At 67.3% G+C, this 25141-nt stretch overlaps 7 protein-coding genes across 7 annotated transcripts in view; 4 read left to right on the top strand and 3 right to left on the bottom strand.

The window, feature by feature from the left end:
• The window catches only part of EMIHUDRAFT_108187 (hypothetical protein), a gene marked incomplete at both ends in the record, with an annotated part of 1933 nt that extends 1173 nt beyond the window's left edge, over nucleotides 1–760 (bottom strand). The window contains 3 exons of the mRNA XM_005793370.1: nucleotides 17–111; nucleotides 286–388; nucleotides 462–760. Coding sequence (XP_005793427.1) covers nucleotides 17–111; nucleotides 286–388; nucleotides 462–760 — 497 coding nt within the window. The remainder of the gene's footprint in view (nucleotides 1–16; nucleotides 112–285; nucleotides 389–461) is intronic.
• Nucleotides 761–2062: 1302 nt separating this feature from the next.
• Nucleotides 2063–3546, top strand: EMIHUDRAFT_439435 (hypothetical protein). The gene is made up of 5 exons (XM_005793369.1): nucleotides 2063–2465; nucleotides 2537–2629; nucleotides 2705–2782; nucleotides 2916–3004; nucleotides 3216–3546. Exons 1-5 carry the CDS (start codon nucleotides 2109–2111, stop codon nucleotides 3496–3498), a joined length of 900 nt encoding a protein of 299 aa, XP_005793426.1. The 5' UTR covers nucleotides 2063–2108; the 3' UTR covers nucleotides 3499–3546.
• Nucleotides 3547–4235: 689 nt separating this feature from the next.
• On the top strand, nucleotides 4236–4698 carry EMIHUDRAFT_439433 (hypothetical protein; the record flags this gene model as incomplete). The annotated part of the gene is made up of 3 exons (XM_005793368.1): nucleotides 4236–4348; nucleotides 4439–4485; nucleotides 4508–4698. The coding sequence occupies 3 exons, from the start codon at nucleotides 4236–4238 to the stop codon at nucleotides 4627–4629; spliced, it is 282 nt and encodes a 93-aa protein (XP_005793425.1). The 3' UTR covers nucleotides 4630–4698.
• A 1243-nt stretch (nucleotides 4699–5941) lies between these two features.
• On the top strand, nucleotides 5942–7306 carry EMIHUDRAFT_439424 (hypothetical protein). Its single transcript, XM_005793367.1, has one exon. The coding sequence runs from the start codon at nucleotides 6405–6407 to the stop codon at nucleotides 7005–7007; it is 603 nt and encodes a 200-aa protein (XP_005793424.1). The 5' UTR covers nucleotides 5942–6404; the 3' UTR covers nucleotides 7008–7306.
• A 3340-nt stretch (nucleotides 7307–10646) lies between these two features.
• EMIHUDRAFT_422873 (hypothetical protein) lies at nucleotides 10647–11551 on the bottom strand (the record flags this gene model as incomplete). Its single annotated transcript, XM_005793366.1, has 2 exons — nucleotides 10647–11308; nucleotides 11474–11551. Coding segments are annotated over 2 exons (715 nt in total), but the record flags the coding sequence as incomplete, so codon positions are not given.
• Nucleotides 11552–13863: 2312 nt separating this feature from the next.
• On the bottom strand, nucleotides 13864–16050 carry EMIHUDRAFT_439421 (hypothetical protein). Its single transcript, XM_005793365.1, has 6 exons — nucleotides 15867–16050; nucleotides 15623–15726; nucleotides 15360–15449; nucleotides 14701–15255; nucleotides 14405–14509; nucleotides 13864–14201 (listed from the first exon to the last, which is right to left on the bottom strand). Exons 1-6 carry the CDS (start codon nucleotides 16033–16035, stop codon nucleotides 14061–14063), a joined length of 1164 nt encoding a protein of 387 aa, XP_005793422.1. The 5' UTR covers nucleotides 16036–16050; the 3' UTR covers nucleotides 13864–14060.
• A 3754-nt stretch (nucleotides 16051–19804) lies between these two features.
• EMIHUDRAFT_312726 (hypothetical protein) lies at nucleotides 19805–21988 on the top strand (the record flags this gene model as incomplete). Its single annotated transcript, XM_005793364.1, has 3 exons — nucleotides 19805–19823; nucleotides 20712–20716; nucleotides 21446–21988. The coding sequence occupies 3 exons, from the start codon at nucleotides 19805–19807 to the stop codon at nucleotides 21986–21988; spliced, it is 567 nt and encodes a 188-aa protein (XP_005793421.1).
• Between the last annotated feature and the right edge of the window lie 3153 nt (nucleotides 21989–25141).

Raw genomic sequence — 25141 nt, 5'->3', positions numbered from 1 at the left:
CCCCCCCGCGAGCAACCGGGGGTAGGGGGGGGGGCTTGTGCGCGGGAGAGAGTTTGCCTGGATGAACTCGCGGACCGAACTCGCTCGCTCCAGCCGCAGCTGCTCGTTCACCTGCTCACGCCAGAGGATCATCCCTGGCAGCCGGCCTGCCCGACCCCCCCTCCCCCCCCTCTACCCCCGCATGCGCGTTGGGAGTGCCACGTTGGGAGCGGCACCAGCTGAGCCCTGCCTGCACCCCCCCCTCCCCCCCCCCCCCATTTCTCCGCCCTTCCTCCCGACGCGCACCTTTTCGATCGCCTCGAGGGAGGCCTGCCGCTTCATGCCGGCCAGCGAGGCCCTCTCGGCAGGCGGGATCACCATCGCCCCGCCGTCGCAGCGCTGCCCGCACCTGAGGCATACCGGCAGTGGCGTGAGTTGTCGGATATGCGCGAGGCGCAGGAGGGACAACGAGCGGCACGCACCGCTGCCGCTCGAAGCTGTCCACCTGCAGATGCTCCCGCCGCTGCAGCTCTCCGAGTCCGAGCGGTGCGAGGCCGTCGCTCGGCAGCTTTGAGTCGTCGAGATGTACGCTGTGGTAAAGCACGTCGACGGAGCCAAAGCGGACGCCGCACACCCGTGGCATCGGCGAGCAGCCACCAGCGGCGCCGGTCCCACTGCTGCTGCCCACCTCAGCGGCGGCGGCGACGGGCGACGGCGGGTCGGAAGAGGCTGCCGCCAGGCCGCAGCACGGCTGATGGCTGTCGACCCGCACCGAGCTCATGTCGCGGGCCCCTTTTGGCAAGTGCTTGCCAGCCAACAAGCGTGGGAGCCTTCAATGAAACTAATCACAGAAAAAGTATTCAAACAGCTCTCGGCCCAGTGGGGATTTTGGCCTAGAACGCGCTGTCCGCGCGCGGCAGCGGGCCCTCGCGCCAGTCGCGCTCGCCGTCGCCCGACTCTCCGCCCGCCAAGCGGGCCGCCTCCGCTGACTCGTCCGGCTATGAAACCGATACGCCGGACGAGGTGCAGCAGGAGGCGGTCCGCAGGGTATGCGGCGCGCTCGGCATGAAGGAGCAGTTCGAGGCGGCGATGGCGGCGGGCGAGCTGCTCGAGATGCTCGAGAGCTTGCCGCGAGGGGCGGTCGAGGCCTCCGTTCGGCTGATGCGCGGTTACAACCGCACGGGCGAGTGGCCAGAGCCCATCCTCACCAGCCCTGCCCCGCAGCGCGGCCGCTCGCCAAGCCCCGTCGATGAGTGGTCAGATGGTTAGTCAGGGGACAGGGGAATATCAGGTTTTTCGAGACCAGACGCCGAGCAAAAAAGAAACCCCGGAGCTGGAACAAAGTACCTAACCGGGCAATCATACCGGACAATCAGGTTGAGCAGCTGTGAATAGAGTTCCTTCCCACTTTTTTTAACGTGCTTGATACGTCAACCCCTTGCTTGCAAGCCTAGATGCTAGAGACACCTCACCCTTTTAAGCCTAGGGGGGTACCCTAAGCCGCGCGGCCCCGCATAGGCCCACGCATCGTTGCTGTGTCGTGCTCGTGGATCGATCCGACGGGCTATCTGATCCCTCCCGATGAACTGCAATGAATGGGCAAAAACGGGGTGATTTCGGTCGTCCGTCATAGGTAGGTAGGTAAGGGGGCGACCGCGAGGTGGCACGAAGGTTGAAGCGAGAAGCGGAGAGAGACTGCGAAGAGAGATAGGAAGAGGCGGACGCCCAAGGGTGGGCGACGGCTAGCGAACCACACCCCTCTCCTTAAAGTCCCTGTGTGGTGGCGGCGTGCCGTCCTCCCATCTGTGCAGATTTTTTTTTTCTGGTGCCCGGCCGCCGGGACACGCAACACGTGCTTGCGCAGCCTCGATACTGGAGACGTCGGCCACCGAGTTCATTTTATACAACGACTGGGACACCAACGCGGTATGGGTGGACGCTAGACGGGCGATCACGGTTTCACTGAAAAAGAAAAAACACCCGCTGTATGCCGCGCGGGCACGGCATAACACGCGGGCTCGCGCAGCTCTCGATACTGGAGACACAGGCCCTCTCCCCCTGTCTAATCGCTCCCCGTCCGGAGCGGCTGCGCTCAAGTCTCTAGAGAAGCTCAGGGTCGGGTCGGCGTGATGCGCAGCAGCACCGCCGGCGGCCATGCGCCACCATCGCGTTGCAACTGTCATGCTGCTGCGATGGGTCTGGCCACCGCCGCGCTGCTCGCCCTCCTCCTCTTCGAGACGTCACGGGTCTCTGCCAGCCCAGAGCGGGTGCTCCGGCAGGCGCGTCACACTCGCCGTCGGATTGGCGGCAGCGAGCTGCGCCCCTTTGAGACGCCGACTGATGATTCTCGCCTCTCGGCGGCAGACATCACTCTCCTCATCAACAGCGGAGCCCTCCCGTCGCTCTCTCCGCCTCCGCCTCCGTCGTCGCTCTCTCCTCCCAGCTCGCGGCCGCCGCCAACGGCGACCGCCCTGAGCGCTAGCCAGGCCGTCGTAGTAGCACACGGCAACGCTGATGCCCAATCTCGGGTGATCTCGGCTGATGACTGACTGACCAGGCTGCCCTCGTCAAGTACATGGTAACGCTCGGCTTCGCCACCGCCGAGGCGCAGGCGGCGGTCGAGGCGACGCAGCCGCAGAGCGAGAGGGAGGTGCACGCGAGAAGGCGCAGCGATGGGGCCTCCGGCGGACGCGTCCACGACACGTCCGGGACACGTGTGCCGTAGGTTCACGAGAAGGCGCAGCCGTGGAGCCTCAGGCGGCGCGTCGAGGCCAACCGCGCCGAGTTCGGGTCGGAGCGCGAGGTCCATATCTCCCCACATCTCCCCACATCTCCCCATATCTCCCCATATCTCCCCACATCTCCCGATTTCGCGTCGGAGCGCGAGGTGTCCTTGACAGATGGAGAGGCGAAACACGGGTCTGGCCGCACATCAGGTGGTCTCATTCGACCACATGGACATGGACGGGTACGCGCTCCGCTGGGGCTCCGACCACATCGCCTCGTCGCTGGCGGACTGCGGCAGGCGGAGACATGGGGAGATATGGGAGATATGGACCTCGTCACTGGCGACTGCGGCAGGCGGAGATATGGGGAGATATGGGGAGATAAGGGGAGATATGGACCTCGTCGCTGGCGGACTGCGGCAGTCGGGCCTCGCTGCTCACCTTTTACTGAGTGTGGATAAGACAGACACCGCGGCAGTCGGCGCCTCAGTACTGCTGATATCGCGGCAGGCGCTGCCTCGAGCTGACGCCGGAGCAGCCGTACTACATGCCGTGCAACGTCTTTGTGTTTTGCCCGCTCGAGATGTGCTTCGCGCCGGCGCAGCTCCCGAAGGGGTCGCGCAAGGGTTGGTGCTGGCTCAAGAACCAGCCCGACCCGACCGCGCCGCAGGTCAACATGAACGGCACGGACCGGAGGACGCAGACGGGCTTCGTGGAGTGGCAGGCGGGGGTCGTGGTCAAAAAGGGGAGTCGCGTGCGGACGGACATCAAGTCGGCCCGCGCGTCATGGTGACTCTCTGTGTGTTGCGGTGCCGCGTGTGGCCTAAATAACAAATAATAAATAAAATCTTACACGTCTTCCTGTGTGCCGGCACAGGCTCCGTGCAAGCCGTCCAACGTGATAGGAACGAGTGTATCGCTTCGACGGATCGACCGTGCTTGTTATCATGACCGATATGACGTACACACAGTGACCGACACAAGAGCAACAAACAAAACGCTCTCAACCTGGCAACCCTGTCTGCACGTCTCGCGCGCGCGTGAACAGGGCTCCAGGCCCCAAATTACGTGTGAGTGTTAGAGTTGTTTGGTATTGCTAAAAATCTCTCTCTCTCTCTCTCACAAGAGACAGACGACAGACGACGACACACAGAAGAGAGAAAGACTCCTTATCAGCTGGTCGGCCGCCATGTGGGCCTCCGGGCCTGCTGCGGCGGCGCGGCCGGTTGAGGCCGGGCTCGGCCCGGCCCGCGACGGCTGGCCGCCGACGAGCGCGCTCGCGCTGCTCGTCAAGATGGCGGCGGTGGCGATTGCGGCGACAAAAGTTCAGGCGTACAGCGCTCAGGCGCCTGTCGTCTTTCGTCTTTTGTCGCATTTCGCACACGCGCACGCCGCGCGACCCGCGTCGCTCCGCGAGGGCATGAGCCTTCCGCGATTCGAACCCGCAGCCAAAAGCTGCTCGCTCGAACCGCGGCCGACTCTGCCACCGCGGCCGCAGCTGCTGAGCTCTCCAGAAAACTGGTGCCTCATATGCTGCCTCCCTGCGGATGCTGCCGGCGAGCCTGGCGGTCCGCTGTACTACAAGGAAGTGCTGACTCGATTTCTACTCGAATTCTTCTACCCCCACGACTCGGAACGCGAATGTGACAGGACCATCGGGTCCTTCAGCCTCCAAAGCGGGATCACCCGAGAGCAGCTGAGCCTGCCTCTGGCCTCGCCTCCCTCTCCTTCAGGCATTCGTGGCATCCTATGGGTCGTCCAGAGTATCGACCTCTGGCTTGTCAGCCGGTCACTTGATGACGACCATGAAGTACAGCGATCGCCACCTCGCTGGCCTCTCCGCAAGGCCCCCCCGACCGCGTCGAACTCATCGGCGCGGGCTCTCTCGGCTACGGGACCGGCCCCAGCTTCGGCTGAGGGCTAACAAGCTGCCGAGCCCAAATCACTGTGAGAGTCGTGATTTCTTGTTGGTTAATAAAAATCTCTCTCTCTCTCGACACACTCGGAGGGGGGCAAAAAGATAAGAATCTAATTTTTTGGAGACATGATCAAAGGGAGGTGTGAAAGGGAGGTGTGTGAGTGAGTATCTTGATACGAGGCGCAAAAGCTGGCAACGCGGCGGCGTCCGTCATTCACACGCCCTTACAGTGAAGCGCCGTTCTCGTCCGCGTCTTTCCACGGAACGGCCCGCCCAGCACCCGGGTGCAGGGCGCGACAAAATTGACCCTCTTTGGCAAGAGAGAAGGGCGCCCCAGACTGCGACGGCGCCGACAAGCGCCTGACAACATGCTGCGCCGCCATGCGCTCGAGGACCAGAACACGACGTCGCTGCATGCGCGCGCACGCGAGTGCCGCGTAAACAGCGCATGATGCAGCGTCGGCCCGGCGTCATGGAGCACGTGCGGGCTCTCGAGGCCGACGTGTCGACCCGCACGAGCGACCTGCGCCCGGCCGCGCCTCGCGGCTTCGCGCGGCGGAGCGCGCGCGCGGCAGCGCCGGCGCCGGCGCGGCCGTCGCTCGCAGTGCTCGTGCGCGGACAGACCTTCCGCGGCGAGGCGCGCGAGAGCTTCCTCATCGACCGGTGGAGCCAGGCGAGCCGCGAGCGCGCGCAGCGCGAGTGCCTGGAGTCGCTGGTGGCGCGGCTTGTGGTGCCGTACGAGCGGGCGGGGCACACGGTCGACGTCTTCCTCACGATGTACCGCGAGTTGGGTGGGTCGCGCGCCGCGCTCCTCGATCCCTTTGGCGCGCGCGTTGCCGCGGTGACGACGGTGCTGCAGCGCTCGACGGCCACACAGCTGCTGCCGCTCGGCGCGGCGGTGCGCGCCTTCCTCAACTGGTGCCACGCGCACGCGACGAGCTATTCGGCGGTGGCGATCACGCGCTTCGACGTCTTCTACAAGGCCGACCTATACGCCATCCTCGGCGACGCCGCCGCTATCGACGGCTTCCGGCTGCTTTGGCGCGAAGCTGGCGGCCACTGGCGGCACCACTCGGACCCCGTCGCCTCGGAGCGCACCTTCCCGCTGAGCGCGCGCTCCGACTGGCGGCGGAGCAACGTGCGCGCGCCCGACGCCCTGATCGCCTTCCCGTACGCCTACACGCGCTGCTTCCTCGCCTCATCGCGCCACGAGTTCTTCCCCGTGCGCAACAAGAGCTGGCCGCTCGGATTCATGCACAACATGGTCTTCGGTCTGATGCGTGCGCTGCCCTTCTTCAGCGGCAAGGAGGGCGGCGGCGCAGCGCACCACCTACCCGCAACAGCGAGCACGCCGCCGCACGCCGCCGCCCTCGCCCGCTCCGCTGCCGCCGCCACGCCGCCCGCCGGGGCAGCGCCTCCTGCCAATGCGCCCATCCCGCCCGGATTGCGATGGCTCGTGCGCGGCCAGTTTGACTCCAACCCGTGCCGCTCGACGTGCATGCTCAACCCGGTGTACGATCTGCTCCCGCGCATGGAGTGGGTGCGTGCCTCGGGCATCTGCCAGTCGCCCTCCGACTTTGCCTACGATGAGGCCTCCGATTCGCTCTGCTGCCCCTCGCCTAACTATTGCTGCCCCAACTCGCTCGCGTCGTGCGCGCACCCCGACGCGGTGCTCTTCGACGCCATCTCCGCCAACGTCTCGCGCGACGCCATCGCGCAGCTCTGGCCGCTCACGCAGGGCCGGCCGCGACGATGGCTCATGACGCCACGCTCCATGCGCTATGTTGCGGGCGTGTGGCGGCAGGCCGCTGCCGACGCCGAGGGCGCTGCACGTGTGCGCACGCTCTCGCCCTTCCACGCACGCAGCCTGCGCGCACCGCCGAGGTTGCGCGAGGCCGCCGCCGTCCTCGAGCAGCAAGCCGCCGCGACGAGCGAAGGCGGCCCGTGCGCCGCCGGTGCGTCGGATCGGACGCCCTTTTGTCGCGGGTGAGGATCGGGCGACCTCCGATAGACCTGAGGTGAAGAGGCCTGGACCACAAGGCGTGGAGTCAAACAGATTTTATCCCCGGGTCGCGGAACCGGCGGTCCGCGGTCCCCGGGAGCGGTTCCGCTTCCGGGCGCGCCGGCGCCGGCGCGCCGCGGGCGCGGCGCGCCGCCACCGGGCGCGCGGCGGCGCGGAGCGGGCCCGCCTGCTGACTAGTCTGCTTATGTTCTCAGGTCAGTCAGTACACTGGCATGACCCAATTCCACGCGTCTCCCGACCCGGGCCGCTGCATGGCCAGCGGCCACGGCGTCTGCTGACCCAGCACACGCCGGCGCATCACTGCCGCGCTCGCCGCCGGGCCGCGCAGCTCTCCACACTCCAGCAGCCGCGCGCTGCCTAGACAGTAACACACGCGACCGCTGCTGATGGGCCCACACACGGCGCATTGCGGCCCGCCGTCGGTGGGGCACTCCCGTGGTCCCGAGGGCACGGTGCCTCTCATCCCGGCAGTCGCATGCGCGCAGCTCATGGGTCGGCCGACCGCAGCCCCCCCGCGCGCCCAACACTGCGAGCGGGGCGCGCTTCTAAAGTCAAAACACCAACACTGCAAGTGAGTGTCAGAGTGTCGGAACTCGGTGGGAGCATCCGTCATCATTCCCGTTCACACTCGCTCGAAAAAGTGAAATTTCGTTTCACATGAAATGTGAAGTGAAAGTGAAACCGATTCGCTGTGTTTCCATGTGAAATCACGTACCCTGGGCCTGATCCGATCGCAGTTCGCACCGTCCGCCGCGCCCCCTCCCCCCTGCCCCCTGCTCTCAAGTCTCGTGTGGCGCCACAGAGAGGAGGGAGTGTGACGCCGTGTGCCGGGCGAGCCTCTCCCCGCCCTCGAGTGCGAGGTGCGGCGAGCATGTGGCAGCCAAGATGTCGCTCTCGAGACCCCGACGACCTCGCCTCCGCCTCCGAGGCGGACAAGGGCGACGGCGTCGGCGGCGATGGCGGGAACGGCGTCACTTGTGACCTGTTCGAGCCGGACCCCACCCCCATGGAGGACCTCTGAGGTCCTCCCCAGTCTCACCCCACCTTACCTCTGCCCCCCCCTCCCCCCACCCCTCTGCCTCCCATAGGGCAGGATAGCACTAGCATATGCGCCTAGTGCGCACACTGGGCCCACATAGATGTGACCCGCCCACTCGAGTGCGGCGCCCGGATGCTCTTGCTTGAGAAGACACCACAAACGCGGCACGGCCCGTTTTGGCTGTCTGCGGAGATTTTGTCTTAGCACACACAGTGAGTCATTCGGAGTCATTCGATGGCCAGAGTGCGATTGTGTGTGTGCGGGAGTTTGTCGGGAGGGATCGAGAGCGCCACCCAAAAGGAGGCGGACAGCCATGGAGGTCACCGAATGGAGGGCGGCGAACGGCACGATACGAAAAGGCAGGGCGAGGCGGATGGAGAAAGAATTGCCGAGGAGGCCATGGTGGAGGGGAGGGACGGGAGGACGAAAGAAGGGCGAGGAGGACGAGCGGCCCGCACAGGCCGCGAGCAGACAGCGCCTGCTGGCCATTTCGAGACATTCGCAAAGAACGCTAGCTACATGGGAGGGCTTCGTGAAGGATGGATTGAAAACATTCGAACAAAGAAGAGGCGACGGGAGGAACCGGCAGAGGATGCAGTGACGTGACACACACACACACACACACACACACACACACACACACACACACACACACACACACACACACACACACACACACACACACACACACACACACACACACCGCTCACCCACGCGCACCGGGCCTTGCACTTTGAATGCCGTGGGGCTCCTGTCGTTAGACGTGGAGACGCGAGGGCGGTTGCCCCCCCTTGCCCCACCACCTCGTGTGTGTGGAGAAGTTTACCTTACCTTACCTTACCTTAGGTGTGTGTCATTGCTGGGTGCATGGGCAGTCCCTCGCCATCCACGGCGCCATCGCAGGCTACCACCTCCATGTCGTTGTTAGCACGCAGGCATCGGAAGTCTGCGGGTGTCACAGACTTGAGCGCGCGCCACACTGGATCGATGTCCCCGGGGTTGCCGTTCAGTTGGAGCGCGCGGATGGCGGGCAGCGCTCCACGCCGGCGGATGGCGGCCGCGAGCCGGCGCATGCCCGCGTCGCCGATGGCATTCCGCGCGACGGAGAGCCTCTGCAGGTTGAGCATCACGCCGCTCGCGACGACGCGTGCCAACTGCGCGGCGTCGTCATCCGTCCAGCCCAAGTCCTGGAAGATGAGCTCGCGCGCCTCGGCGAGCCGCGCAGTGAAGGCCTGCGCGTACAGCCTCTGCACGACGTGCAAGTCGGCCTTCTTGCTCGTGAACGACTTGCCGCGCAGCCGCCGCGCAAAGTCAGCGGGCAGCAACGGCGCTTGGCGGCCGGCTCTCAGCGCGCACGCAACGCGCAGCTCGTGGAAGGCCGAGTGGTCGCCGGAGGGGTACTGATGCTCCGCAGGGTGGAGCACGCCCAAGTCGAGCACCAAGCGAAAGTCCTTGAAATTGGCGATCGATGCCTCGAAAAAGCACTGGGACAGGGGAGGAGGGGAGTATAGGGGCGGGGGGGGGGCGGGCTGGCGCGTGGACCTTTAGTCAGGGGCGACCTCCCTCAGGGCAGCGCGTGGCGTGAGGTGCGCGCACCCAGCCTCGGTCCTGGTAGTCCGCCTTGTTGGGGCGCGAGCCACTTGCGAAGGTGTAGCCGAGGGGATAGTCCCCCGGCAGCTTGGTCAGCTTGAAGACAGGGGTGAACAAGTGGCTGTAGAGCTCCGAGAGGCTGTCAAGCGCCTTGGTGAAAAGAGCACGCTCAGCATCGGTCCGCCGGCCTTGGTTGTCCTTTTGATGGAGCGACATGAAATCGAGGAAGATGCCAAACGTGCCACCCCACTGCTCCAAGTACGCTGCCACTGCTTGTGCCAGAATCTTCAGGTTGCGGCCTAACGGGTCGCAGTGGTCCGGCTGCAACCATGGATGCGACACTACGAGAATGCGCAGGCAGTCGCCGTACGTCGACACCACCTGGTCCATCTGCTGCAGGTCACACAGGCTGAGGAACGCCTCGGCAGGCAGCTCCTGTCTACGGCGAAGCAGTGGTGCCTGCTGAAGCTGCTGAGGTGAGTACGACCAAGGTTCGCCAACGGGTGGTTCCATCCCTGGGATCAGCGCAGCGCGGGAAGGCGCTCGGTCGTGCATGACATAGCCCGCGCTCCTCAGAAGGTATCGTGCGTCCACAAGGCGCACGGGGCTGTGCTTCAGCTCCGGATCGACTTGCAGGAAAGGCTCGAGATTGCTTCCGCCGAGCCGCACCCACGAGGAGCTGGCCTTTTCCGCAGCCAGTGTGTCATGTTCATCGGCCTCGATGTGCGCAGGCCGCTCGTCGTCACTGGGCGCGAGGCCGCCGGGGCTCCCGAAGGCTGTACCCATTTGTTGGTATATGAGCGGCGTCTGCAGCAGGCCGCCTCGCCGCCCCTGGGCCAGACCGTTTTGAGTAACCGGGGGCCCGCCGGTGGCAGGTAAGGTAAGGTAAGGTAAACGTCTCCACACACACAAAGTGGTGGGGCAAGGGGGGGCGACCCTCGCATCTCCACGCCCGGGACACGGGCAGGAGCCCCACGGCATTCAAAGTGCAAGCACCGGCCCGGTGCCGTGGGTGAGCAACCTGCACCCCACTCCTACTCCTATAACACAACCCCCACAGCGTGGTCGTCTACGTGTTCAGAAACACCAAGCAGCGAGGCGAGGGTGAAGGGGTAAGGGGCTGTGTGGGGCTATCTGTGACCATCTAGCCTGGGGGGATATGTTTCCACCCAAGAAGCCCGTTTGGAGGGATGGGCGGCAGTGTGCGGGCGGTGAGTGCTAGTCCTCTCATCAATTTACAACGAAACGCCCCTCCCTCCCTTCCTCCCGGGGCGGCATCTGCGCGCACACGGCGGCTTGCTCAGAGCGTGAGGCGCACGCATACGGAGGCGCGGGCGTGCGCGGGGCGGGCGAGGTGACGGGAGTGTGGCGAAATGCATGCAGATCAAATGTTTACTCAACGCCGACCCTCTCCGCTCAGTGTGCAAGAATGGTGCGCACACTCCACACACGGGTACGAGAGCGGGGGGGGCAGTGGACAGGGTTCAGGGATGTGGGTGGCCGGACACGAGATGTAACACACACACACTCGCGCGGGAGGCCTAGGTGGCGTCCGCCGCGGCTGGCGGCGCGGGCGCGCAGCCGGGCAGGTGCAGCGCGTGCCCCAAGCTGCGTAGCAGCGCCGGCACCGGCCGTCGGATGACGCGCCACGCGAATAGGCTCGAGAAGAGCGCGGGGGCGACGCGCAGCGCGGGGCCGAGCCGGTTGAGCCCTCCTCCGCCGGGCAGCACCGCCGACCCCGCCGCGAGCGCGAACATCGCCAGGTCGGCCGCCAGCCCGCGCCACCGCTCCAGCCTCGACGACGCGTCTCGCAGCGCGAGCAACCTCTCGATCTCGTCGCGGCTCGCGCCAGCCTCGTCCCGGAGGCGGCGGCTGACGGCGCGCTCCTGCGCGAGGGCGGCGGCGTGCTGGTGCGCGAGCCGCCGCCGCGCCGCCTCCCCCTCCACCGCGATCCGAAGCTGCTCAGCGTACGGCTGCAGCCACGCGGCCGGGTCGTCTGCGTCCGCCACCGACGCGAGCCGGGCGAGGAACGCCTAGGCGGGCGAACGGGGACGTACGTCTCCCAAGTAGTCCATCTAATAAGACCTAGCAGCTTCGGCCGTTGATTTTCCTACTCTTTTGCTCCGGCGGGCGCCTTATAGGCGCCCTATAGGCGCCCTATAGGCGCCTACACGCGATTTTAGGCATCTAGAGGGCGCCTCGTAGGCAGCCTTGGTGGCGTTGCGGAGGAGGAGCTCGAGCGACGCGGCGGGCAGCGCGACCGCCAGCTGCCCGCGCATCTCCGTCAGCGGCGGCGCGACGCGCGAGAAGGCGCGCCGCCCCGAGGTGACTGCGGCGCTCGCCCACTCCTGCATCAGCGCGTAGACGGTGGCCGTGAGCGAGAGGCCTCGCGGCGCGCCGGCCTGCAGCTGCGCGACGAGGCCGTGGAGGGCGGCGGCGAGCAGCTCGCCCGAGAGCGGCGCCCCGCCCACCGCCTTTGGCTGCAGCAGGCCCAGCGCGCGCTGCGCCGACGCCGCGAAGGAGCCGGCAAAGGGTGAGTCTGCGTCCGGCAGACCAGACGCCGACGCGAGCTCTGCGAGGTCAACGGCGTCGGGCGCGCGGACGGCGGCGAGGGTGCGGTTGGGGAAGAGGGCCGCCAGCGCCGCCCGCGTCCCGTCGAGCGAGTCGGCGCGCGGCGCGAGCGCCTCGTGCAGGCTCGCCTCTGCCGGAGGCGCGCGCGGCCGGCCGGCGGCGGCGGCGGGCGGCGGCGGGCGCGGGCGAGCGTCACGGAGCAGCGCGAGGAGGTTGGGCCCGCCGCCGCCCGCGCCGAAGGCGTCGGGCGCGAGCGCGCCGCGCACGTGCGCCACCCCCTCCCGCAGCCGCTCCAGCGCCGCCTCGTTGAGCTCGCGCATGACGTTGAGCACGACAGTCGACGAGGCGAGCAGCGCGAGCGCGAGGCTGTCTTGCGCGGCGCGCGCGTCGGCGCGGTGGGCGGTCGAGTCGAGCCCGGCCGTGTCGATGAGCACGACCGACGCGCACTCCGTCCCCGGCAGCCGCGCCCCGCCCGGCGCAGAGAGGTGCCGCATCCAGAGTCCCTCGGTGCCCGCGCCAAGGACGTTGTGGTCGACGCCAAAATTGCCGGCCGACGAGGCGGTGGTGGCGGGCCAGCGATCGCGCAGGTGGTGGTAAAAGAGGTTGAGCCAGGTCGACTTGCCGTCGCGCGCCGGGCCCACCGCGCTCACCACGCAGAGCGGCGCGGGCAGCCGCGCGAGCGCGTGCAGAGCCGCCTCATTCAGCGCGAGCGTGCCGTTGGAGGGGTGGTGGCGCAGCAGCGGCAAGGGGGCGCCGTCGGGGCAGGCGTCCTGCGACACGGCCCACCCGCCCACGCCTGGCCCCGCCGACGCCGCCGCCGCGTCGACCCGCCTCTCTGTGCGCGGCAGCAGCGCGGCGGCAGCGCTCTCTGTGCGCGCGAGCAGCGCCGTCGAGCGCGCCTTGGGCGTGCGCGAGGCGAGGGAGGGGATGGAGGAGGCGAGCGGCAGGGTCGCCGCGAGGGCGAGCGCGTAGGCGAGCGCCCTGTGGGGCGGCATACGTTGGTGCGTATGGCGAGCGGCTGCCCCGCGACTTCCCAGGCCCGAGCTGTGTGGGTTGCGGGCGGGTGTGAACATTTGGGTCCCGAAATGTACTCTCGTCTTAGGTGTACTTTTTGTTTGTTGGCAAAACAAGACACAGAGCTCACACAGAATCACAGCGGGAGGAAAGCGGCGAGTCGCAATTCCTGGGGTCCTTGTGGCGGGCCACCCTGTCCAGAGAGGCATGTGGCATGAGTGCCAATCTGGGCGGTCTCTGGGCGGTCTCTCTTTCGCTACGTGTTTGGTCCCGTCGGCGGGCAGGCTGGGTCTGTCAGCAGGCGGGGGGGTATGGTCCGTCGAGGTGGGTTGCGCGACCGTACCATACCATACCCCGCAAAAAGTCCGAACCCTGTGGGGTCAGCCAGAAAAAACTCGTTGGCTCCCGCGCCGCGCTGAGGCAGAGTAGCCCATGCACAAGAGTATTTGATTCACAGCGGTCGTGGCCTCTCAGCAGGAGCAGCTCTATATGAGCGCTCCTAGGCCGCATCCGCCGCCACCCTGGCTGCAACCGCCCTGGCCATAGACCCGAACGACATCGGCAACGAGCATGCCGTGATCGACGTGCCGACGCAGGCCAACCGCTACTTCAACCAGGACGAGGAGCTGGCCAACTACCAGTAGGCAATGCTCGAGCCGCCGCGGTGTGCAGTCCGAGGAGGGGGGGGGGGGGGAGGCACGCGGAGCATCGGAGGACAAGGAGCTTGCCAGCGGTGAGCGAGCTCTGACGTGAGAGGCACGCCACCCATGCCAGCGCCGCAGGACCGGCGCTGGCCGTGGCGTGCGAATATTGTAATATGGCTAGTGCGTGTACCATCCGTACACGTGTGACGCGGGCCGACGGCTGTCTCTCGTACTGACGTATGCATCTACAGTGCACAGATCGGAGATGGCATCCCCCCCTCTCCGCGAAAAGGGTGTCTCCCTTAAACCCAAAAGTTTAGGCAAAAGCGAAACGGGCGCTGGGGCCGCGGCCGCTTTGAAAGGTTACCCTCATTTCAGTTTTCACATTTCACGCGCACACTCTCTCGACTTTACCCGGCCCCAGCGGAACCACGAGTCCTTGCGACAGCGGGCCCACCGCCGTCGTCAGAAAAAAGACGGAGTCACAGCAGCCGGCGCTGCAAGATCCCTCATCCGCCGCACGCACGCACGACACAGCTCTCCCATGCCCCGCTCCTCACGCGGCCACCGGCTGGGGCGTGCCCTTGTCGACGCCGCCGTCGTCCGTCCGGAAGGCCGGCCCGAAGCGGCCGGTGATGCCGGCGGCCTGTGCGCCGTCCGAGTTGTCAAAGAGGAGGACGTTGTTGATCGGCGCAACCTGCCGAGAGACAGCCGAGATCTAGCCGAGATCGACGTCGGCAAGGGGCTAGTCGCGAGATCTAGCCGAGAGCTAGCCGCGCGCTAGCCGAGAGCTAGCCGAGATGTAGCACATCCACAGCGTACGCCACTCTGAAGCCCGGCCGAGCTGCTCAAGAAATCGATTCATTGACAGGTCGCTAGCTCTCGGCTACACCTCGCGGCCTGCCCCTTGCCGGCGGCGATCTCGACCAGCTTAATCACCTCGGCCGCCACGGTGCCTCCGACGATGGCGCACATGGGCGAGAGCTCGGTGGCGGCGTGGCGCACCTATTCAGTGAAGGCATTGGCTGCGGCTCTCGGCTGCTCTCGGCTGCTCTCGGCTGCCTCTCGGCTGCTCTCGGCTGCCTCTCGGCTGCCTCTCGGCTGCCTCTCGGCCGCTCTCGGCCGCTCTCGGCCACCTCTCGGCCGCTCTCGGCCGCTCTCGGCTGCTCTCGGCTGCTCTCGGCTGCTCTCGGCGCCACGGTCGCGACGTACTCAGCGGTGAGTGGCTCCCGCAGAAAGGTCTCCTTGAGCCCGTCCTCCTCGAGCCGCTCCGCGCGCCGCGCCTCCACCTCCTCCTGCCCTCCGCCCCGCAGCAGCAGCTGCAGCGCAGCGTACAGCCGCGGGGTGCGCCTGTCCAGCGAGCGCCAGCCCACCCGGAACGCGTCGCGCAGCGCGGGGTAGCGGACCACAAAATGCTCCGGCGGCGGCGGCTCCTCGTCCTCCTTCTTCGCCTTTTTGACCACGCGGTGCGTGTGCGCCATCAGGTCGAGCGCGCAGAAGCCGAACAAACCAAGAGTGCCGGCGGCCAGCAGCTGCGGCATCGCCCCCGATCTCGTCGGCACAATCTCATGCGATCCGTTGCCCTTGGCTTCCGGCGCCTCGTCGCGCAGCCGCTTCTTGCCGTTGCCGTTGCCGTTGGGTGCCGCCGCCGGCTCACCGCCGGCGCCGCAGAGCCGGTCGGTGGCGGCGGCAAGGTCGTCCACGCCCTGAAGCCCGTGCGTGCCGACGACGATGTGGAACGAGCGGAGCTCCTGGTCGGTCAATGTGTATGGGACATGTGCATAGACACGCACATGCACATGTATGTGTATGGGATATGTGTGGGGCATGCGTATGGGACATGTGGATAGGCCTCCTGGTCGGTCAGCTGCTCGAGCGGCTTTGGGATGCCTTCGACCTCGACCGACGGGTTGAGCTCTTTGAGGCGCGACGCCATCGCCTCGGCCTGCGGACACGACGCAGCGGTGGAGATGAGGGGCGAAGGTGGGACGGGGATTACCGTCGCCTCGGCCTTGGGGTGGAGGGGCAAACGCGGTGAGCTCTGGTGGAGGGAACGGGAGCGGGAGAGAGAAAAGAGGCGGCTGGGAGAAGAAAAGAGAGACGGCGGTGCAGCGGGGCCTTGTTGCTGCCGAGGTTGTCCTTGCTCAGCGAGAAGACGCCGCCGTGCTCGAGGTCGGCCTGCGACACCGCGTCCGGGTCCGCAATCGAGACGTGCCCGATGCCTGCGCGCAGCGCAAGGCAAGGCTCGTTCACGACGCTCGGAGAATACGAGGGCCGGCGCAGGCGGTGCATGCCGCCGGTGGGCGCGGCGGACGAATGGGTCTGCGGCGGCGGGGGCGTGGCGGTGAGGGCGGGCGGGCACCGGCGAGGACGAGGTTCTTTGCAATCTCGTTGCAGAGGCCGGTAGCGCGGAGGAGGAGGAGGCGCGTGCCCTGGAGGCCGCGCTGGGTCTCGAGCCCCCACAGCCGGATCTGCCGGTCGTACCGCTTGGTGTCGATGTCCGAGGTTGGAGCGGGAGCCGGAGCAGCCATTGGGTCTACGATCGCTTCCCGCGCCGGGCGTGTTTTTTTGACGTTAGCAGTGTGCCGAGAGGGGGTGTCTTGTGAGCTTGTTTGTGTTGTGGTTCTGTGTGTCGCTCCTGTGTGACCGTCATCGCCCGTCTAGCGTCTGGGCGTGCGGTTGATATATGATAACTGCACTCTAAGTGCTCCAAGTACGAGACACTCCCTCGCACAACAAGGCTCAAGGGGCACGGGACTGGCGCGCACTGGCACTAACAAAAAGAATTAAATACTGTCTCACCAGGTCACCCCACGGATCGCGCACCTGTACCAATGAAAAGCCACTCCAAGCTCTCGTATCAGCAGATGGCGAGCACTGATGTCGCCGTGCCGCCTGCCACCGACCTGAGCTGAGTCGTCGTCAAATCGATGCCAGACCCGGAGAAATCCGCGCCATTGACATCGGCGCGACTGCCTCCCACACGTTCGTAGCTGGGTTGTACCTCTCGACCGAGCTGCAGGCGGAGAGCTGGCCAGCACACCCGCCCACAGCGTACAGCTTGCCTTCGAGCACCGCAAGTACGAGGCGTGCGCGCTGTATCGCCATCGGCGCCACCGCCTCCCACACATTTAGCGCGGGGTCAAACCGCTCGACCGAGCTGAGGCGGCCGCCGCCGGCGCCGTAGCCTCCAACAGCATACAGCTTGCCGTCGAGCACCGCCACGGCGTGCTCCATCCTCGCCGCCGCCATCGGCGCCACCGCTTCCCACACATCTGTCGCAGGATCGTACCGCTCCACCGATTCCAGCTCGCTGCTGGCTTCGTCGCCGCCACCAATGGCGTACAGCTTGCCGTCCAGCACCGCCACGCCGAAACCCATCCTCACCGCAGCCATCGGCGCCACCGCCTCCCACGCGTTTGTCGCCGGATCGTACCGCTCCACCGAGCAGGTCACGCCGTCGTCGTCATAGCTGATCTCGCCGCCCACAGCGTACAACTTGCCGTTGAGCACCGCCACGCCACAGAGGCTCCGAGTCGTCGACATCGGGGCCACCGCCTCCCACGCATTTGCAGCCAGGTCGTACCGCTCGACTGAGCTGAGGTGGTCGCCACCCACAGCCGCACAGCCGCCCACAGCGTACAGATTACCGTCGAGCATCGTCGTGCCGACAAGCCGTCGTGCCGTCGGCAACGGCGCCACAGCCTCCTCCTCCCACACATTGATTGAAGGGTCGTACCGCTCCATCGAGCTGAGGAAATTGTCACCGACAATCGTAGTGCCATAGCCGCCAATCACGAGCAGGCGCGGCCGCTCGCGCTTCACCAGCGTCTCCTTCCAGCCGCGGCGCCACGCGCGGCACGTCCCCTTGGCGGCGTGCTCCTTGATCGGCAGATGGGCGAGGATGTGCGGGGCGAGGTCCGGCGAGAGGAGGACCTCGGAGAGCACCCACTCGGGCTGCTCCACAAGCCGTGTGGCGTGCTCGTCCGCCACGCGCAGCGCGGCGTCGCTTACGCCCGCCTGCGCCTCGATGATGGCGCACAGCTGCTCTGGCGAGAGGCCCGCGACGCGGGCGCCGATGCGGTGGGAGGCCATATACACGTCCTTCAGCCTGACCGAGGGCTATTTCTGCGCAGCCCGATTTTTTTACTTTTTCACTCTCCGATGCGAGCTGGCCGGCGGAGGAATACACGCATATGCTCTGAGGTCACAGTATGGGTTCGGCACCTGTTCACAGCAGTGTGAAGGTAGGGGATGGAAAAAAGAAACCGCGGAGTGCCAGTATGGATTTCTTTTTCGGCGGCCAATCCAGGCTGGATTTCTTCTTCGCGGCGAGGTAGGGGATGGAAAAAGAAAAAGGGGCGAGGTGCAATTGAGAGTGCGCCCACTGAGATTCCCTTGATTGCGTGGGATTGCGTGTGATTGCGAGCAATGCAGGACCTCAGCTCGGGAGCATGGATTGCATGCAAGCAAATTGCAGGCCCTCCCATACTCAACTAGATTTCTTTTTTCCACTCTGCTAGTTGCAGACTGCGACTAACAGGTTTATCCGGGCCGCCTCCCGCACTGCTGCATGCCGCCCCCCTCCCGCCCCCCGCCTCTCCGCGGCGCGGGGAGCCACGCGCTCCGGGCCGGGCCATGCCGCCACCCCTCCCCCGCGGGCCCCGCGCCGCGCCGTTCCATCGAGCACCACTGACTCGACTGCGCTGCCGCCGCAGGATGGCGCGCAAGAAGCACGTGCACGCGATGCGCAAGCTCCACATGGATGGCTTCCCGGAGTTCGAGCGGGACGGCCCGGTCCAAAAGCGCACTCGCAAGGGAGGGTTTGAGACCGCCGAGCGCAACAACATGGAGGCCGCCTTGGCCGCCTCGGCAGCGGCGGAAACGCTCAAGGAGCTGGCCTCGCCCCCCCGCCGGCCGGTGATCCTCGAGGGGGAGCCAGTGCCCCTCGTCCTCCCGCCCCCCGTCCGCCGCATCGAGGCGCCGCGCGCCGCCCCGTGCCCCGCGCCCCGCGCTGTCTCATGCGCCGCCGCATGCGCTGTTGACAGGCACCAGCGTTCGACCCCCTCGAGTGGGTCTCGCTCAAGGAGTTCGGGGGGTTCACCCGCGGCGCCAATCTCCGGGCCGAGCGCATGGAGGAGGAGGCCGGCAAGCAGTGGCAGTTCATCGGCAAGCACTCGGACATCCTCAAGAACCTGGCCGAGGGGCAGAAGCGCTTTGCCGACTACGAGAAGCAGCAGGCCGCCCGGGTCCTCGCGCTCACCCTCAAGAAGCAGGAGCTCGAGACCGCGGTGGACAAGGCAGAGGCCCGCCTCGCAAAGCTCGAGGGCGGCCTCCTGTCGCTCCAGCAAGCCGTCTTTCCCCTCCGCCCCGGCGCTCGCCGCGGTCGCCCTGCTCCCGTCCGTCTCCCACCGGCCCGAGCCGGCCAGCAGCACCGCCGCCGTCGGCCGGCGTGCAGCGCTCGGTGTCTCAGTCGCAGCAGCCGCGGCGGCGGCGCCTTCCCGCGCCGCAGCGGAGGGCCTCTTCTATTCGGACGGATACACGTCTGCTGCGGGCGGTTGGACGGCGCACGAGGGCCCGTTCGACGCCAGCTACTTCAGAGACTTCCAGGACTCGAAGACCGCGCCCGGGTTCAAGTACAAGTTTTTGCGAGAAGGCGGAGGCGAGAAGCCGCAGCCGTTCCAAAAGGTGTTTGTGCACTACACCGGCTACCTCACCGACGGCATGGGTCAGCACGGGGCTGTCGCGCCGGCGTCGCGCCGGCCGTCGCCTGGGCTGCGCTGCGCGTGCGCACGCGATTTCGTCTTCGTCCCGGACGGCAAAGGGCCCGAACCCAGCCGTACCAGCGCGGCCTGTCGCTGCGGGCCCAACATTGCCCTAACCTGCAGGCCCAATGCCCAAGAAGAAGCCGCAGCTGCCGCTCTGCACGTACGGCGCCGCCTGCACCAGACCCGGCTGCATCTACCGCCACCCTCCCAAGGGCGCCGTGCGGAAGAGCGAGATCGTCTGCAAGCCATTCCTGTCGGGATTGTGCGAGTTCAGGTCAAGGTGCCAGAACATCCATCCCGGGCCCGAAGAGGCGGACAAGCTGCGCCGCAACAGCGCCGCAAGTACGCGCGGAGAGCGTGCGAGTGGGGGAGCGCCTGTAAAACCCGCGGCTGCCTATACCGCCATCCGGCGCCAGTCGACACTATTGCAGGAACGCTCGCGGCGGCCAGCCTCGGCGGCGGTGCCAAGCACGCAGCAGCAGCCGCGCCGGTCGGCGGCGAGCTGGCGGCGCCGGCGAGCGGGCAGAGGCGGATGCCGCTGCTCGCGGGCGGTGTGTGGCAGGAGGACCTGTTGGCTCTACTACGATGGCTCTACTACGATCGCTTCCCGCGTTTTTTTTAGGAGGGAGGGGGTGATGACGGGGGGTCGTCTCGTTCAACCATTTCGGGGGCCTCAACCAACAAAGAGCCGGAACCCTCCATGGTCTCGGGCGAGGCGGCGGCGGGAGCGAACGCCGCGGCCTCTTCCAGCTTACTGGGCAGCATTCCCGCAGAGGCGGCGAATGCGGCTGCGGAAGGGGACGAGGCGGCGCTGCTGTCGTGGATTGACAGCGGCGGGCAGGTCAACGCGACTTGCGTGGCGGGCAATTTGAGCGGCATCACCGCGCTGATGTTCGCCGCCGGCCAAGGCCACGAGCGGGTGGTCGAGCTGCTGCTTCAGCGCGGCGTGGAGATCAACTTGCAGAGGAGCGACGGCTGGACCGCGCTGATGCTCGCCGCCCAGCATGGCCACGAGCGGGTGGTCGAGCTACTGCTGCAGCGCGGTGCTGAGGTCAACAAGCAGAGCAGCAAAGGCGGCACCGCGCTGATGGGCGCCGCCATCGACGGCCACCCCGCCGTCGTGCTTCGCCTGCTGCGGGCGGGCGCGGATACGAAGCTGCGCGCACTGAACGGCAAGTCCGCGCTACAGTTTGCCAAAGAGAAGGGCCACGCCGCGTGCGTCGAGGCCTTCCGGCAGCACATCGCGGAGGTGGCCACGGCGGGGCGGCGCGAGGCGGCGGCGGGCGGCGCGGGCGGCGCTTCCTCGGGCGAAGCGGCCTCTTCCGGCTCAGTGGGCAGCCTTACCGCAGAGGCGGCTAACGCGGCTGCGGAAGGCGACGAGGCGGCGCTGCTGTCGTGGCTTGACAGCGGCGGGCGGGTCAACGCGACTGGCGGCGTAGGCAATGTGAGCGGCATCACCGCGCTGATGTGCGCCGCCCAGGAGGGCCACGAGCGGGTCCTCGAGCTGCTGCTCCGGCGCGGCGCGGAGATCAACCAGCAGGACAGCAACGGCGACACCGCGCTGATATCCGCCGCCCGCCGAGGCCACGAGCGGGTGGTCGAGCTGCTGTTGCGGCACGACGCGGAGGTCAACGTGCAGGGCGGCAACGGCGGCACAGCGCTGATGAACGCCGCCCAGAAAGGCCACGAGCGGGTGGTCGAGTTGCTGCTGCAGCGCGGCGCGGAAATCAACAAGCAGGACAGCAAAGGCGGCACCGCGCTGATTGCCGCCGCCCAGAAGGGCCACGAGCGGGTGGTCGAGCTGCTGCTGCGGCACGGCGCGGAGGTGAACTTGCAGGATAGCGACGGCGACACCGCGCTGATGTTCGCCGCCGCCAACGGCCGCGAGCGGGTGATCGAGTTGCTGCTGGAGCGCGGCGCGGAGATCAACATGCAGAACAGCGGCGGCGGCACCGCGCTGATGGACGCCGCCTACAACAACCACCCCGCCGTCGTGCTCTGCCTGCTGCGGGCGGGCGCAGACGCGGCGGCGCGCACCAATAAGACGGCGCTGCAGTGGGCGAAGGAGAATGGCCACGCCGAGTGCGTGCGCGCCTTCGAGGAGCATGCGGCGGCGGCGAGGGCGGCGGAGGCGGTGGCGAGGGAGGCGGAGAGAGCGGCGGCAGAGGCGGAGGCGACGCGGCATGCCGAGGCGCTGCTGGCGGGGGAGGAGGCGGAGAAGGAGGCGGGGGAGCGCGCCAGGGAGAGCAAGAAGGGGAAGAAGAAGAAGAAGAAGAAGGGCGGCGGGGGCGGCGGGGGCGGCGCTGGGACGTCGCCCGAGGAGCCCGAGGATGAGGCAGCGCTGGCGGCGAGAGAGGATGCGGAGTTGGCGGCGGCGCTCGAGGAGAGCGCGAGGCTGGAGGTCGGGGCGACGCGTGCGGCGGGGGATCAGGCGCGATTCGCCGAGGGCGCTTCGTCACCGGCGGCGGAGGCGCCGCCTGAGGGAGAGGAGGAGCCGCCGGACGACTTTATCTGCCCAATCACGACCGAGATCATGAGCGACCCGGTGATGGCGGCGGACGGGCATGCTTACGAGCGGACGGCGATCGAGCGCTGGCTCGCGACCAAGTCGACGAGCCCTCTGACGGGCGGCGCGCTCGAGCACCCATACCTCACACCCAACCACATGCTGCGCCGTCAGATCCGGGACTGGGAGGGGGCGCGCAAGGCAGTTTGACCGTGCATCCACCCTAGTTCACGCGAGGGTAAGCACCGGTTGAGGCTTCAGAGTACACCCCCCCTTGCCCCACCACCTCGTGTGTGTGGAGAAGTTTACCTTACCTTACCTTACCTTACCCTTCAGAGTACAAACCGCTGTCGCGCCGGCCGTCGCCTTGGGCAAACGCGATTTCTTATCTTCAGAGAGGCTTGTGTCTTAAGAATTCTTATCTTATTCCCGGACGGCAATGGCCCAAGAAGAAGCCGCAGCTGCCGCTCTGCACGTACGGCGCCGCCTGCCCAGGAGCTGCGCCGCAAGTACGCGCTGATAGCGTGCGAGTGGGGGAGCGCCTGTAAAACCCGCGGCTGCCTATACCGCCATCCGGCGCCAGTCGACACTATTGCAGGAACGCTCGCGGCGGCCAGCCTCGGCGGCGGTGCCAAGCACGCAGCAGCAGCCGCGCCGGTCGGCCGCGAGCTGGCGGCGCCGGCGAGCGGGCAGAGGCGGATGCCGCTGCTCGCGGGCGGTGTGTGGCAGGAGGACCTGTTGGAGACGGAGGAGCCGCAGGACGCGCCGTCAGTGAGGCCGCCGCAGAAGCAAGGGACGCCGGAGACGCGCCGAGGCGCCGCCTCGGCCGAGGAGCGTCCCTTTTCCTCGCCTCCACTCCGCGCGCCGAAGCGGCCCCCACGGGTCCTCTCTGTCCAAGGCGGGGCCGGGATCGCCGCCCTCTCCGCTGCGCTCGACGAGGCGGTGTCTCGGGGAGAGCCTGTTGCGTTCGACTGCGAGTGGCGGCCGCGCAACCGCCACGAGAACCCTTCCGACGACGACGGCTCGCTGCAGCTGCTGCAGCTCGCCACGCGGCGCGAGGCTTTTGTCGTCGACGTCGCCGCCTTCGCCTCGCCCGGCGCCGAGGAGAGCCGCTCGGAGCTGCGGCGCTGCCTCCTCCGCCTGCTCCGCGCCGAGGAAAGCGAGAAGCTCGGTTTCGCCTCCGGCGAGGACCTTCGCCGGCTCGAGACCTCGCTGCCGGGCGTCACCGAAGGCGCCGCGAACATGCGCGACTTGCAGCGCGCCGCGACGAGGGCGGTCGGCTCGCCGCGCCGGACGGTGGTTGGGTTGGCCGGCGCATGCGAGGCGCTGCTGCGAGCGAGTCTTGACAAGTCGCGCCAGAGCTCCGACTGGGCCGCGAGGCCGCTGTCGGCGGAGCAGCTCGAGTACGCGGCGCTCGACGCGTTCGTGCTGCTCGAGCTGGAGGAGGAGCTCAGCCGGCTGGCGCTGCTCCCTCCGAGCCCGCCGCGCGGCGACGCGGCGGAGGAGGCGGCAGAGGTGGCAGAGGCGGCGGGAGAGGAGGCGGCCGGGGCGGACCCGCCGCCGGCGCAGCCACTCGACCTGCTGCTCTGCGCCGAGTGCGCGAGCGACTCGGCCGCCGGCGCCATCGACCCCGACGATGGCCTCTTCTACTGCGACGCTTGCTGGCGCGCCTTTGAGGCGGAGGCCGTGCCACAGGCCGTGCCACAGGCCGCGCCGTCACCGCCGCGCGGGGAGGGTGCCGCGGTGGCGGCGGCGGGCTCCTGGGCGGGGCGCGTCGGCGCGGCGGCGAGCGCGCTGCCGTCCGAGCCGGCGTCGCGGCTCCCTCCTCCTCCTCCACGGCTTGCACCGCCGAGGGTGGTCCGCTCCTCGAGGGAGGTTCGGATCCCCGCCGAGTCGTGGGTGGACTTGGCGGCGCGCGCCGGCGCCAGCGCCTTTGCGATCGCAGACCCGATGGAGCGCTTCGCCGCCGTGAACCGCTGCCACCGCAGGCCGGACGGCAGCGTCTGGCCGCTCACGCTGCTGTTTGAGGACGAGGCTGGCGGCGGAGGGGCAGGAGGGGGGCTGGTGGACCTGCACTTCCAGTCGCGAAGCACGGTGTCGGCGGTGCTGGAGGAGGTGCTTCCTCCGATGCTCTCCCACCACGCCGAGGTTTGGGTCGTGACGGGCAGCGGCCACCACGTCGCGCATCGCTCGCACCAAAAGCAGGGCGGGGTGCTGTGGGCCGCCGTGGACGCGCACCTCGGAGAGGCGCTGCCCGGCCTGAGCGAGGTGGACAGGCGCTGCTGGTACAGCTACCACCCGGCCAAGGACCACAACGGCTACCACTGCGCCTTCCTCGTCCGAAGAAGGCGGCGGTGAACCTCTCGTGAGCGTGTGTCCAGCTGATGCGGTTTTCGTGTTCACATCGGATCTGTGTGCGCATGACGTTGTAGTCGTAAGTCGATGTTAATACGATGTCTCTCGAGTCTGACCTGCAGCTCGGGGTAAGCTCGCAAAGGGAGCACTAAAAGAACACAAACAAACAACAACTAAAAGAAAGAAAACAGACAACCCACAAGGGAGGGGGATGGGAGGACGGCACGCCGCCACCACACAGGGATTTTAAGGAGAGGAGTGTGGTGCTAGCCGTCGCCCACCCTTGGGAGTGTGCCTCTTCTGATCTCTCTTCAACGACTACTAGTGAGCGGAAAATCTTTCAAGTGCCGGAGCCTCCGGTCTGTCCGTCTTGGGGGCACTCGCTGTGTACAGCGTTTGGCAAGAACCTGCGCCGATGTCCAGATGAGGATTCCTAAATCGTTCAAGTCCATGGTGTCGGCGGCCGACGCACCGGCGGCCGACGCCGCACGCCCGTCCGTCGCCGTGCTGCTGGCCGGGCAGATCCGCAGCCTGGCGGAACCGCCCGTGCGCCGTGAGCTGCTACTCAACGTGGTCCGGCCGACTGGTGCGAGTGTGCTCGCGCACCTGAGCCCAGAGCACGAGTACAGCGCGTGGCACAATTTCAGCGTGGGCAGTGTTGCGCGGGACGTTACGGATGACGCCAGAACCGAGGCTCTTGCGGCCGCCCTCCGTCACGACCTCCGTCCGGTCTACCTGTGCATCGAGCCCGACGAGGTCGTGCGCAATCATCCACGCTGGCGGGGTGCCTTGTTGCACCGTCCACAACGCTGGTCAGTGCTCTTCTTTCGTTGGCTGCTCCTGCACGGTGCGCTCCAAGCGGAGGAGCGGCGGCGTGGAGCCGCCTACACGCTTGTCTTCAGGCTGCGGCCCGACCTATTGCTGACGTGCACGCTGCCCGAGCCTACCGATGTGCTAAACTGGATGGGTGCCTACTCGGCGCTTCAGCACGGCGACGCGGCGCTGCTC

This window comes from Emiliania huxleyi, assembly GCF_000372725.1.
Source record: "Emiliania huxleyi CCMP1516 unplaced genomic scaffold EMIHUscaffold_101, whole genome shotgun sequence".
NCBI classification, from domain to species: Eukaryota; Haptophyta; order Isochrysidales; family Noelaerhabdaceae; genus Emiliania; species Emiliania huxleyi.
The sequence above is the reverse complement of the archived record's forward strand: the minus strand, read 5'-3'. Positions and strand labels throughout refer to the sequence as shown.

Bases quoted from the DNA above. Each gene is read 5' to 3' on its own strand.
- EMIHUDRAFT_439435 (XM_005793369.1), top strand. From the start codon at position 2,109: ATGCGCAGCAGCACCGCCGGCGGCCATGCGCCACCATCGCGTTGCAAC. The intron at 2,630-2,704 runs GTGCACGCGAGA...CGTGTGCCGTAG, and splicing joins AGCCGCAGAGCGAGAGGGAG to GTTCACGAGAAGGCGCAGCC. The intron at 2,783-2,915 runs GTCCATATCTCC...GCCGCACATCAG, and splicing joins AGTTCGGGTCGGAGCGCGAG to GTGGTCTCATTCGACCACAT.
- EMIHUDRAFT_439424 (XM_005793367.1), top strand. From the start codon at position 6,405: ATGTTGCGGGCGTGTGGCGGCAGGCCGCTGCCGACGCCGAGGGCGCTG.
- EMIHUDRAFT_439421 (XM_005793365.1), bottom strand. From the start codon at position 16,035: ATGGCTGCTCCGGCTCCCGCTCCAACCTCGGACATCGACACCAAGCGG. The intron at 15,450-15,622 runs GCCCCGCTGCAC...TCGTGTCCGCAG, and splicing joins ACAACCTCGGCAGCAACAAG to GCCGAGGCGATGGCGTCGCG. The intron at 14,510-14,700 runs GCGCCGAGAGCA...TTCACTGAATAG, and splicing joins CTGAGTACGTCGCGACCGTG to GTGCGCCACGCCGCCACCGA.